Raw genomic sequence first — 14,313 nt, 5'->3', positions numbered from 1 at the left:
GGGACCTGGAAGAAGCTCCTGGCTCCTGGCTTCGGTTAGGCTTCACTCTAGACGTTGCGGCCACTTGAGGAGTACCAGTCAGTGGGTGGAAGATCTTTCTCTCTGTATCGCCTTCTCTCTGTTTATCATCCGCCTTCCCAATAAAAGCAAATAAATAAATAAATGTTTAAAAAAAGAAAAGAAAAGAGGGCCCAGTACGGTGGCCTAGTGGCTAAAGTCCTCGGTTTGCACACCTGAGATCCCATATGGTCGCTGGTTCTAATCCTGGCGGCCCCGCTTCCCATTCAGCTCCCTGCTTACGGCTTGGGAAAGCAGTCGAGGATGGCTCAAAGCCTTGGGACCCTGCACCCGCTTGGGAGATCTGGAGGAAGCTCCTGGCCCCTGGCTTTGGATTGGTACAGCTCCGGCCATTGCAGTCACTTGGGGAGTGAATCATTGGACGGAAGATCTTCCTCTCTGTCACTCCTTCTCCTCTCTGTATATCTGACTTTACAATAAAAACAAATCTTTAAAAAAAAAAAAAAAAGGAAGGGACTGGGACTGGTGTTGGTATAGTGGATAAAGCTACCACGCACAGTGCTGGCATCCTGTGAGGGCGCTGGTTTGATTCCTGGCTACTCCACTTTCGTTCCAGTTCCCTGCTGATATGCCTGAGAAATCAGAGGAACATGGCCCGAGTGCTTGGGCCCCTGTGCTCACATGTGAGACCTGGAAGAAGCTCCTGGCTTTCAACTAGCCCAGCCATTTGAAGAGTGAACCAGCAGATGGAAAATCTCTCTCTTCCATATAAATAAATATAAGTCTTTTTAAATGATTTTTTTTAAAAAAAATTATTCCTGATTTGTACAAGATAATTTGTACCAGTTTAAAGGTCTTAGCATGTCAATTGGCGTGTCAGTTCACTAGTAAACTGATCGTAGTCTCCACAACAGTCCAGTCAAGTGTTGAAACTCGGCGCTTGCCCTCCCCTGGCCCCACCTCTGTCGGTGTCGTGACTCCCCACTGCTCCACGCTGTCCCTGAGGGTCTGCGGTGGCATCTTGTGTTGGCCCTCACGTCTTTGGCTGCAGCAGCTCGTGTTGTTCATGGCCTGATGGAAGCATTCCATTCTGTCGTGGTGTGTTTGAGGTCATTGGTGACCTTTATGGACTTGTTTTTTCTTCTTGCATCCTTGGACTCTCACTTTTCTCTTCATTTCATTGTTTTTGTCTGCTGCTCCAGATGGACCTAACGGCTTAGGCATCTGTCTGGGCCTGTGGGCTCTCACGTTGCCCGGGTCTGTACCCACACCCTGCCTTTTAGGGACAAGGCATAACCCTCCTTGAATATGCTTATGGGTTGATGTTTTCTGCCTTGTGCTGGAAGGACTTCTGGTGACCTAAAGGTTTTCCCCAAACTTGGGTGCCTTTTGTAATCGCTGCTCGCTTTGCTGGAGGGTGTTTGCTCATCATTGTGCCAGGACATACGTGTCCCTGCCTTTGCCAGCTCCTCCACGCCCCTTTCATCACAGAACTGTGTTCAGTCTTGCCCTTGACATTGTGCAAGTGTGTCAGTGAGTTAAATCGAAACAAAGAAAAATCCTGTTGTTTTATTCTTTCTCTCTCACTCTGATAATGCCTCTCAAGAATAGTCTATACTCTTACTTTCTTAATGACATCATATACGTACGTGAAGATAATGACAGATTTTTGCATGAAACTCGTGTGACTTTAATGGTATGGAAAAGCAAGATATTTAGGTTAATGTGTAACCATATTTTTAAATATTTATTTTTAAGAATTTATTTTTATTTGAAAGGCAGAGACATTCACTGGTTCACTCCTTCCCCCAGGGACCCCAGTGGCTGGAGGGGGCCATCTGAAGCGGGGAGTCAGGAGTTTCTTCTGGCTCTCCAGCATGGCCAGCAGTAGCCCCAATACTTGGGCCATCTTCTGCTGCTTTCTCAGTACAGTAGGAGGGAGCTGGATGAGAAGTGGAGCAGCACCCATTTGGATGCCAGTGACCTTAGCAACTACACCACAGCAGGTTTTTAAATTGGTATCTTTTCTCTTTTTGTCTTTTCCAACTAAACTGTTATCATTTACTAGAAAAATGAAATCTTTTGTTTTTTAAACCAAAGTAAAGACCAGCTCCTTTTGGAGCTCCTGCATGGGAGTCCTGGAAGAAGCTCTTGTCTCCTGGTTTCAGATTGGCTCAGCTCTGGCCATTGTGGGCACTTGGCCGGGGCCGGGAGCAAAGACATCTTCCAGCGGATGGAAGATGTTTCTGACTCTCCTTCTCTTTGTAAATCTGACTTTCCAATAAAAATAAATTTTAAAAAAAGTTCTCAGCAAATAGAGTACAGATTCAAAGACTTGTGAACCTGAAACCAGTTATTGAATTCAGAAACAGCAGCCTGGAGTGTGCAGAATGTTTCCAGCTGTCAGCAGCGAGTGGAAACCTGTTTTGTTTTATCCACCCTGTTTTGACTGAGAAGTTCCTTCCCAGGTTATGTGTAAGGCGTGTAATGTAGAGAACACAGAGTTTTTTTTTCTGGTCCCAGTTCTGCTGTTGGATTTGCTCGGTTTGGCAGCGTAAGAGTTGAGCAGGAGCACAACTTGCAGTTGCGTCCTTCCCTGCGTTTCTTACAGAAGGATGTCCAAGATCTTACACCTGATGCTGCTTCCTCCTGAATTGTCCAGGAACATAGACAAGAGGAGAGGTGTTTCCTCACCTGACGCTGCTTCCTCCTGAATTGTCCAGGGACATAGACAAGAGGAGAGGTGTTTCCTCACCTGGCCTGCTTCCGGCTTGGCTGCTGATGCTTGTCCCAGACTCCCACTCTGTTCCTTTCAGCCAACCTTGTTTCCAGAGCAGGGCCCCTGCCGGGAACCTCCCACTTCAGACTCTGAACTCCTCACCTTACCTCCCAGGACCCACCCCTAGGAATCTAGCAAGTGGTACTTGCACAGACTGCAAAACCAACACGCTGAACCCTCCTCCCTTCCCCTAGGCAGTTAGGTTAATCACCCATACTCCCGAGGAACGCTGTCCCCAGGGACTCGGAGCCTCCCAGGGCTAACTCCCCAAGTGATTCAGGGTGCCCTCACCTGCCTGTCAGGAATGGAGTAGGTGTGAGCATTTCGTTTATACTGATTCAAAATAATTCTTGGTACATTGTTACCATAAAAAAGCACCTCTGTGAGGGGCAGACCCTGCTCTGTTCGTAGTGTCTGCTAGGGTGATTGGGGTGGTCAAGCTAGAAAAGTTAGAAGAGCAACAGAGATGTCTTGTTTGCATTAGTGTCCCAAGGCTGCCCCTTTGGCTGAGCGACCTGGCCCAGCTTTCCTCTCCAGCCTGGTTCTGCAGTACCCCATTGTCCCACTGTGCTGTAGTCAGGGTGCTCTCCTCTGGGCTTTGTACAAACTGGCCTTTCCCTCTGTCTGTCTAGCCAAGTCCTACATCAACCTCTCCTTGTCGCAGACACTTCGCCTTTCCTGGAACTCAGGTTGTTCTTTGCCTTCTGCTTCATGTCGGGGTATAATAGATAGGCATGACTTGCAGAACTCTCTAAGGCTAGTGAACAAGTCTCTTTATTCACCCTTCAAAGGTCACTCGGTTGTATTACTTTTCAAAATCCTGCTTGCTTTGATGTTCCTAACAGGTGACAATATCTGTTACATCAGAGCTGAACTGAAAATGAAAAGCTGAGGTTGGATTTCTTCCATGTTTCTCAATGAAAAATTTACATTATTTTATATTAAATATAGGCTTCTTTCCCCATTTATCATTGTTGTCATGTTCAAATAGTAGGAATGTGTAAGACTCTAATCTCTTCCAAAAAAAACCAATTTATTGTGTGCATGTCGACCACGGAGGGTCAGAGGACTTTTTGTTATTCGAAGAACTTGAGATTTTCTGATTTTTGTTCTAACATGTTATTATGAAGACAGCGTCAATACTACTTAGACGTTGTGGGGACCCCTAGTGGTCAGTGTATAACCAATTGCTGAAAAAATCTGGAACCCTGAACTGAAGCTGCTGCCGTGTAATAAGCATTATTTTTCTTTGGATCTGTATTATAGTTCACACTAGAATTTAGAAATTATGAGGAATTATCTTTACTTCGTGTCTTTTAAAATGACTTTCATTTTTACATGCAATTCTCCTAGACAGAGAGCAATGAAAGTAAGGTGTAGAGTGCCTGTCAGCTCCATATTCCAGATATATGTGGGTTTTTTGACCCATCCGATCCTGTGGGTGTATGTAGTCTTCACAGAATGGCTGTAATCATATTGTACAGATATTTTTATTTCATTTAGACTAAAATGATCATATAGGCCTTGTATTTTTCATTTCGATTTATTTCATAGTTAATTTCATCTTTGATTTAGTCTTTCCTTACCATGGTATGGAAATTATGTATATTTAATTCAAAATACAAAAATTATATATTAGCACTCCAGGTAATTCTGAGTTCTTTTGTGGAGTGTAAAACACCAGCTGGGCCCAGCGTGACAGCCTAGTAACTCAAGTCCTCACCTTGCATGCACCGGGATCCCATATGGGTACTGGTTCGTTTCCTGGCTGCTCCACTTCCCATCCAGCTCCCTGATTGTGGCCTGGGAAAGCAGTCGAGGACAGCCCAAGGCCTTGGGACCCTTTACCCACATGGAAGACCTGGAAGAAGCTCCTGGCTCCTGGCTTTAGATCGATGCAGCACCGGCCATTGTGGCCACTTGGGGAGTGAACCAGCAGACAGAAGATTTTTCTCTCTGTCTCTCCTTCTGTCTGTAGACAAACACCAGGCCTGGAGTGATTACCTTTTTTTGGCAGCATCTTACTGCCTGACTGAGGTCAGACAGCATGCTAAGTCGTGCTGTGCTGTCCTCCCACTTGCCTGGATTTCCTTTCTCGTGTCTTCACTGTGTTTTGGGGTGCATTGTTCCTGACGCATGCTCCATAAATTGTTGCCCTTACAAGTAAGCAAAGGAGGTAATCAGCCTCCAAAGTCCTTCGTTCCCACCTGGACAGCTTGACCCAAACATGCATTGCTTTGTTGGGTTTTTCTGGGGAAGGGAAAAGGAGATAACTCACTTTAAAGGTCTATGAAATCCTGGGCCTGGCATGGTACCTTAGCGGCTGAAGCTTGCACTCACCAGGATCCGATAGAGGCCTAGGAAGGCAACTGAGGATGGCCCAAAGCCTTGGGAGGCTCCAGGCTCCTGGCTTCGGATCCGCACAGCTCCAGCTGTTGCAGCCGCTTGAGGAGTGAATGAATGGATGGAACATCTTTCTCTCTGAGTGTCTGCCTTACCAATAAAAATAAATAAATCTTTTTTTAAAAAGTTATGAAATCCTGTGTATGACATTGTAATTTTACCAGGACTCTGAACGTTGAACATTAATTGATGTGGCTCGGGGTCTGTTCTCTGTGCCTGTGGTCTTCAAGTTGGAGGACTCAAGTGTAGTTTTGTCTTTGTACTTAGCTGTTCCCTTGTTCGAGGTTGAACATTGTTTTTACATTCAGAAGAGAACTTTTCTAGCTTATGGAAATTTTGTAAAACCCAGCAAAGCCATGCTGTTCCACCTTCCAAGGCCATCATCCGGGAACCCCCTGGGAAGTAGAGCAGCCGGAGCATGTCGATATGGGAGCCCAGCACTTGTAAGGGGAGGGTTAGCCAATTGAGCCATTGTGCCAGGTCCTTTTCTTTCATAACTTACAACAACATATCTGTTTACTTAATTTATTTGAGAGGCAGCAACTCATACAGAGGTGACAGAGAGAGAGAGAACCCTCATTCACTGTTTACTTCGCCAATGCCTAGGAGCTGGGACCTCGGCTCCCACATTGGAGACAATGAGCCATTATCTCCTTCCTGTCAGGGTATGCATTAGCAGGAAGCCAGAATCAAGAATAGAGGCGGGACTCCCTGAATCCTGGCACGCCATCAGGAATATAGCTATCTTAAACAGTTACTTAATTATTGAACCAAAGGCCTATCCCCATTTGTGTGAACTCCCCCATTGTGTGAATTTGAAAAGCGGAGTTGGAGATTGAGGGAAGTGGGAGAGAGTCGGGGATCTTCTCTCTGATTCACACCCCAAATGGCCTCCTGGCAAACCAGGAACCTGGAACTCCCCAGGTCTTCCACATGGCTGCAGGGGCCTTGGGCCTTGAGCTGTCTTCAGCTGTCTTCTGAAGTGCTAGTGGAGGCCGGGTCAGAAGTGGAAAAGTCAGAACAAGAGAGTGCCAGCTCCCATTTGTGATAACTTCTTTTTTTTTTTTTTTTAAGATTTATTCATTTTATTACAGCCAGATATACACAGAGGAGGAGAGACAGAGAGGAAGATCTTCCGTCCGATGATTCACTCCCCAAGTGAGCCACAACGGCCAGTGCTACGCCGATCCAAAGCCGGGAACCTGGAACCTCTTCCGGGTCTCCCACGCGGGTACAGGGTCCCAAAGCTTTGGGCCGTCCTCTCCTTCTTTCCCAGGCCACAAGCAGGGAGCTGGATGGGAAGTGGAGCTGCCGGGATTAGAACCGGTGTCCTTATGGGATCCCAGTGTATTCAAGGTGAGGACTTTAGCCACTAGGCCACGCTGCCGGGCCCTGTTTGGGTTTTTGTTTGTTTGTTTGTTTTAATGTTCTCCCAATTGTAATTAAATCTTGAGGCATTACTACCAATTCTGATTCTGCATATTTTCCTTTTAAGGGTGTTAGAATAATGTTCGTGACTTTTTTTCTTTGGTTGTGAAACTGTGGAACTGCTCAGACCTGAATTTGAAATCTGGTTTTGCCATTTTTGGCTTTATTTTGAGTAAACTAATGCATGTCTGTAATAATTTCAGAAGGTATTAGAAACAGTAGAGATTTCTGTATGCACATTGTTTGGCACATGGGAAAAACATAAGTGTAAACTTTATTGTAGATCAGAAGCTTGCATTCTTTAAAAAAATTTTTTTTTAAATTTTTGATGATGTTTACATGGTTGATCAGGGTGGGATCAAGGGTTAGGGAAAAGTGGTTGTGATCATTGTTTCCAATTTTTCTGTTTCTTCTTCCTGTTCTGGGGGAAGGGAAGAGATAAGGGGAGAAGTCAAACCAAGACTCCCACCTGCCCCAGTACCCGGAAATGGGGAACGGCCACCCAATATCAACCCAGGGTCCTGATGTGGCACATGCCCCGAAGATTCTGCCCAAGTGGTTTGGTTTTGTTTTGTTTTGTTTTGTTTTTAAATAAAGTGTTTTGCTAGTTCTGAAATGCTGCCGATCTCGTCAATCCAAGGATGAGCAAACCCTTGCAGTGTCCATTGGCTGATATAGTTGACCTTAGTGTCTCCATTCACACAGATATTTGCTGTCATCATTTGGCTGGGGTAGTTGTCCAATCTGTTCTGCTCTCCTTCCTCTGCTATGGTAGCAGATGTCCTCTGAAGACCGCTGTGGACTGCCATACCCTCCATGTGCATCTGGGCATGCTGTTAACTGCTGTCAGTTTTTTCCACTGAGGAGGCCTGGTTCTGACACATGCACTCCATGGTCAGACCTCTAATCCTGGACGTGAGACTCCTGGTCCCCACACGCCCCCATCTGTGCCATCGCCAGACACTGCAAGCCCACACACTAAATGTCCACAAATGTACCACCAGGCAACAGTGAACTTTCCCCAGCAGCATTGGCACCCTGGGCTGCCCAATCCAGACCCCACACAATGCCCTGAACCCAGGGCTCAGGGAACTGGTCCATACCGTGCAGGCAGGCCCCATCAGACCACCTGGTTCCAGTGCTGTAACCTGGCCTGGTCTGGGCTGCCCTTGGCCTTGGTTCTTGCACTTGCCTGTAGGGAGTATGTCCTGACAAAGGAGTTCCAAAGCTCCTGTATTAGGTGTCTGCCCAGTGGCAGATCTTGCACACACTAGTGAGTCCTTGACCCAGGTTGACTTTGTCCACCTCTTGTCTTGGCAGAAGCAGGAACAGCATCCTTGCCCAACTTTCCCACACCCATTCCAGTTCTTACTGTTGGCTGTTGCAGCCCAGCCACACCTAGTGGTGGCAGACTTTCTAAAACAGGCTAAAGTCAATGGTTAGGCTTTGGGACCATGCACAGTGGCTCAGCTGTGCATCTATGGTGTGGAAGCAGCCGTGGATGCTGTACACACTGAGAAGCATGACTGTGTCATAGTAAATGTCTTTATAAAGCAGATGGCTGGCCATGATTGTCCCACAGGCTGTAGTTTCTGTTGACTTTTGTTCAAGACTAACAATAAAACTAACAAATGAAGCAAGGTATGGAGAATATTAATTCTCTCGAGCACTGAGCTCTTCTGCAAAGTGGATTATCAGGAGAATTTAGGCTGATTAAGAACTTGAATTTATAATCCTAGACATTCAAAAATACTTGCCTTAAAGATGTTCTGCTGAGTTAATATTTTGTAAGTGAATATCTCAGCTACCAGGGACCATAAACATTAAGTATTTCTAGAGCCATAAAAACACATGTTTGGAACATCCTAGGACATAACTCATTTTTGTCTTTTGAAACACAGCATTAGAGGGACCTGGCTCAATCGGCTCATTCGGCTAATCCTGCCCCTTCGAGCACCAGGATCCCATATAAACATTGGCTTGTGCCTCAGCTGCTCCAGTTCCCATCTAGCTCCCTGCCTGTGGCCTGGGAAAGCAGTCAAGGACGGCCCAAAGCCTTGGGACCCTGCACCCGCATGGGAGACCCAGAAGAGCTCCAGGCTCCTGGCTTTGGATTAGTTCAGCTCTGACCGTTGCAAGCACTTCAGGAGAAAATCAGCAGTTAGAAGATCTTCCTCTCTGTCTCTCCTCCTCTCTGTAAATCTGCCTTTCCAATAGAAATAAATGAATCTTTTTAAAATATTGTATTATAAGAAAATAAGTTGGAATGTGTGTTTAGGCTAGAAACTTATCTGGACTCAGTTTCTTCCCCAGTTCCTGCTTCCTGGTTCCTGCTAGTGCAGGCCCTTCGGAGGAGCTGGATCCCTGCCACCCACGTGGAAGACGTCACTGAGTTCCTGGCTGTTTGTTTCAGTCTGGTCCAATATATGCAATTGAGGACATGAACCAGTGGGTGTGAGCTCTGTGTCTCTGCTTGCTTCTCAAAGTAAAGAATAATCTACCTTTGATATATTCCGGTGTTATGGTTCATAATTTTAGCCAAGGATCATTTTTATGATTCTCTTGGTGCTAACTTGGAGGGTCATTTAGTGATACACTTTGTCGAGAGCTGGTGCATTGTTAGGGGCTTTTGGGAGGCTGGGCCTACTCACTGTCGCTTGATCTTAGCCAAAGGCCGAGAAGCAATGCCTCCTCACTGTCACTGGCAGCTCCTCACTGCCTCTCAGCATGCTAATAATGATAATCTTTTTTCTTTTGCTTTCTCTTTTCCTTTTTTTCTTTTTTTTAATACTAAAAGGCCATGGTGGTCTCATCCAGAATCCCAGTCCCTGTGATGTCTTCTTGTTGTCAGGCCTTTTCAGGGCACATGGGACTGTTGCTTGTACTCCTACATTACTGTGCTGTGGCTCTGCACTTTGTTCTGTTTTGTAGGCCAGTTCTCAGTTGGGGCTGGAGCTTACAATTACTATATTTAGTGACATCTTACTATTTGGGTACTTGAGTGGCTGTATGTAAGCCACCCTGCTGGGCATAAAGTGCTGTTCAGGGAACCTAAAATTGTGCCTTAAAAAAAAAAAAAGGACATCTACTACGTGGTAACATGAATGGACCTAGAAGACATTGCACCGAATGAATCAAACACGTCCCGTAGGACTGCATTTCTGTGTGACGTCTGAAACAGTCACACTCTGCGGAATGGTGGTGGCCGGGAGAGTCTGCCGTGCAGCAGAATCTGGCCACTTGTTTTGTGCCTATGGTGTACTGTGCTGTTTTGAAATTTTGTTTGAAGGATAGATCTCTTGTTAGCTGTTCTTACTACTGTTTTGTTTTTTTTGAGAAATTATTTAGGAGCTATCCATTCGGGGAAAAATAAGGTGGCAAAACTTCAGATCTTTCAGCGTTGGCCTCAGCTTGTTTTCCCCCCTGCCGATTTTCTTGATGAGACCACAGCGTCAAGCTTTGTTGCTGAGTGTGGGCACAGATCAGGCACTGGAAAGGACCTTGGGTAGCGGGAGAGCAGTAGACTTGACCGAAAGCTGTTTGCGCACAACAGTCATTCTGTTGTTCTGTTGAAATATGTGCTTTCTGGCGTGGCTCATAGTGTTGTTGCTAAAGCTACCCAGCCGCACCATCCCAGAGCAGTGCATCCCCCCCCTCCTTCTCCTTGCCTGTTCCCACTGCTGCTTGGAGGATTTGCAATGGAGGATTGTACACATCTGGTTGCTTCCCTCCTATCAGCACGTTGACAATGACAGCTGTAGGTGATATTTTTCAGCCTGGGTGTCTACATCATGTTATATATGTGAATGGAAGCTCTCTAGCCGTAGACTATAGGAAACAGTACTTACCTCATTGTGCTGAAAGTGCTCCGTTGTGATTATAACTGGATAATCATCTTCCAAATTTCCTTTTTTAGAAACCGATTCAGCAGTACAGAAAGAACATAGAAACCAGACACCTGCTCCATCTGCACCTCAAACTTCCGTCCCGTCTAAGTACCACCGAAATCGATCTGGTGGGGCCCGGGATGAACGATACCGATCAGGTGAGAGAGACCTCGGGAAATACAGTTGAGTAGATATTCCTGACCGCAACAGCAGCTTGGGATCCTGAGAGCTTCGTGAATTTGATACTTTTCCTTAAATATGCGAGCAGGCCTATATTACTCATTTATCACTTCTTCAGTGTCTGCTGTATATCGGGGCAGTATTTGCTGGAGATGTAGCAACAAACACAACGATTTCCATCTTTCAGTGACTTAACAGTTCAGCATGAAGAACTGGGCAGATATTTGGCCTAGCGGTTGATGCACTGGTTAAGATGGTCACATCCCACATCAAAATGCCTAGGTTGTATTCTTGGCTATGGTTCTTCACTTCCGGCTAATACAGATCCTGGAATGCAGCCATGATGACTCAAGTCACTGGGTCCCTGCCGTCCTGTACTGTGACCTGGCTTGGACATTGTGAATGACGGAGACAGTTTGACCTCTTCTTTCCAATTCAAGAGCCTTTCATTTCTTTTCCTTGCCTAATGATTCTGGCTGCAACGTTGCTGGTTTGAGAGGAAAGGTTTTTCAGAGTTGAATAGTAGCCAAAGGCTTTTCATTTGTGACCTTTATTGCACTGAGACAATTTGCTTTTTTCCCCTAGTTTCTTGAGTGCTTATCATGAAAGGGTATTGAATTTTATCAAATGCTTTGTCTGCATTTGGAATGACCATGTAATTTTTGTGCTTTGTTTTATTAATGTAGTACATTTTAAACTTACCAGTTTTGGGTATTGAACTATCCTTGCATCTCAGGGTTAAATCCTTCTTGGTTGGCATGTATTTTGCTAAGGGTTTTTAAAGAATGGGTTATTTATGTGGAAACATGTGATGTGGCTAGGAAGGAAGAGAGGTCCTGCATTTGCAGGTTGACTTTCCCTCCTCCCAAAACTTCAAGAGCCAGAACTGAGCCAGCTGTACACAGGGTCGCCTGTTGGGGTACATATGAGCATGCAGTTGGTGAGGAAGCAGAGTGGACAGGACTTGACTCGGGCACTGTGATACCAGGTGCAGGTGTGTCAAGTGGTAGTGTAATCCACTATACCACAATGCTTTCCCTGAGGGTGTTTTGTTTTTAAGACTTATTTCATTTATTTGAAAGGCAGAGTTAGAAAAACACAATGAGAGAATGAATCAGAATCTTCCATCCACTAGTGTACTCTCCAAATGGCCACAGCTGACAAAGCTGGGCCAAGCCAGAGCCAGGTGCACCTCCTGGTCTTCCACATGGGTACAGGGGGCAAGCACTTGGACCATCCTCTGCTGCGTTTCTAGGCCGTTAGTAGGAAGCTGGATCATGAGGGCACAGCCAGGACTTGAACTGAAACCTGTGTGGGATGCTGGCACTGCAAGTTAGCTCTGCCTAAGGATTTTTTTTTCTTTCACTTTTACTTGGAAGACAGAGATCTTCCATCCAGTGCTTCACTCCCCCAGTACCCACAACAGGCACAGGGCAGGGCCAGCTGAAGCCAGGAACCAGAAAGATTGTCCAAGTGTCACAGGAGTGTCAGAGACCCAGCTGCTTGAGATATCATCTGCCGACCGTCACTGGTATGCCCCAACCTTGGCCTTAATGTGTGGCATGGTGCTGGTTGATGCGAACTCCCACAGCTAGGGTCTCCCACATGGGTTCGCACTTCTGTCTCACCCTTGAAGGCACTCTTGTTCTCTCCTCCAATCCTACTTGCATACAGGTACTGTGGTCTTATCTATGGAAGTCCCTCAGCTGTATTTCCTCTCCTAAGCATAAACCCGCAGGCCATCACTCACTACCACCTGAGTGATACCCCTATTCCCCCGAAAATCCAGACCCCCAAGTTCCCAGGGTCCACTGGTGGGGCTTTATCTCTCGCTAGTGTGGGGGCTTTCTGACTGGCACAGATGCTGACAGCTGAGTGCAGTTGCTGCCTGGGGAAAGGGAGGCTCAGCAGGCTTTCTGGTCCCACCCCAGTGCACACACCTGGAAGGTTTTTTTGTTTTTTTGTTTTTTCCTTTTGTTGTTCATTTTTTTTTTTTTTCTAAGTTTGCTTTTTGATACACTCTAGACTTTTGGGACCAAACATGCTCACATTGAACTAACAAGATTAGGAGAGACCTAGAGAAAATAAGCAAACCCAAATGAACTATGAAAAAAATAAACATAACACTTCGCTGCAGCATCAGCTGGTAGATGCTGGCACAGGGAGCAAATTCTGTCAAGTTAAACTGCAGAACCACCTTGAGAGTACAAGATCCAGGGTGGGAGTAGGCCCAGTAGGGAGACAGTGGGCATCTCCCTCTTGGGTTGCCACTCTCACTGGAGAGCATGAAAATCAGGACTGGGGCAGGCATGGCTATACAGAGAGAGTAGCACCTGCCGGCACATCTGTGGGCTAAATATTGGAGCTGGTTGGGTTGAACTAGGCTTCAATGCCCATTGAAATCTATGCGGGCTGAATGGGATGTGGGACAGACTGGACCAGTCTGCTATACATACTGGCAAGCACGGGAACCAGGGCAGGGGACAGGCCTGGTGAGAGTTATTGTGGGTTGCTCCAAGTAGGATACATCTCCCACTGGTTTGTGTGAGGGCCGAGTGTGTGTTGGGCAGAATCAGGCTGGACTGCAACACCCATTGGTTTGTGTGGAAGACAGGGCTGGAAACAGAACTGACCCAGCAACTGCAACAGTGTGCGCAAAGGCCGATTTGGGCAACAAACTGTGCCAGACCCGGTATTGGCATACACACACAAGAGTCAAATGAGGGATCACCTCAGATGAAGTTTCTTTGGGGATCCCTCCAACTGAACTGCTGATCTCAGAACCACAACCACGAAGAGAAGTTCAGGTTCCATGGTCTGACTATGGAGTGCAAGTGTCAGAGCTGGGCCTCCTCAGAGGCTTTGATGGAGCAGTGGACAGCATATCCAGGTACACATGGAGGATATGGCAGTCCATTGGAGTGTGCAGAGGACACCTGGTACCATGACAGAGGACAGAACAGATCAATCAACTACCCCAGCCAGCAAGTATTGGCAGTGAAGATCTTGGCAGACAGAGACACTAAGATGGACTATAGCAGCCAGTGGATTCTGGAGAGATTTCATCGTGATTGGAATGACAAGATTGGCAGCAATACAAAACTATTGTACTATCAAAACCTCATGAGCACGACCTCAGCCTGCCCTACATCGAGGACCCTGGGGTGGTTGGGAGGCTGGGTGGGGCTTCTCCCTTTATATCCCCCTTACCCTCAGATACAGGAAGGAAAAAAGAAAATGTGAAAGAAAAGAAAGAAAGAAAGAAACAAACAAACAAACCAACAAAGCAGGGAGAGGTGAGAACTGATCCAGAAAGTGTTGCCACACAACACTGTCAAAAACCAAAATGATAGGGTGGGTATTGTGGCATTGCTGGATAATCTGCCCCTTGCCACAGTTGGCATTCTGTACTGGGGTGCCAATTAGAATCCCTTTTCTTCTTCATTCTGGCTAGCTTCCTGCTAGTGTACCCTGGCAGGCAACAGACGATGACTCAGATTCTTGAGCGCCTGGCACCAGTGTTGGACACTGATATGGAATTCCTAGCTTCTGGCATGGCCTGGCCCAGGCCTGCCTGTTGTGGCTACTTACGGAGTGAACCAGCAGATGAAAATCTGT

General features: G+C 46.4%; 1 protein-coding gene across 2 annotated transcripts in view; it reads left to right on the top strand.

The window, feature by feature from the left end:
- Positions 1-14,313, top strand: part of DIP2B (disco interacting protein 2 homolog B) — a 206,762-nt gene that overhangs the window by 108,043 nt on the left and 84,406 nt on the right. For both annotated transcript variants that reach the window (XM_058673818.1, XM_004598967.2), the window contains exon 3: positions 10,545-10,673. In XM_058673818.1, coding sequence (XP_058529801.1) covers positions 10,545-10,673 — 129 coding nt within the window. The remainder of the gene's footprint in view (positions 1-10,544; positions 10,674-14,313) is intronic.

This window comes from Ochotona princeps, chromosome 15 (assembly GCF_030435755.1).
Source record: "Ochotona princeps isolate mOchPri1 chromosome 15, mOchPri1.hap1, whole genome shotgun sequence".
NCBI lineage: Eukaryota > Metazoa > Chordata > Mammalia > Lagomorpha > Ochotonidae > Ochotona > Ochotona princeps.
Note: the sequence above shows the minus strand (reverse complement) of the source record. Positions and strands in the feature narration are given on the sequence as shown.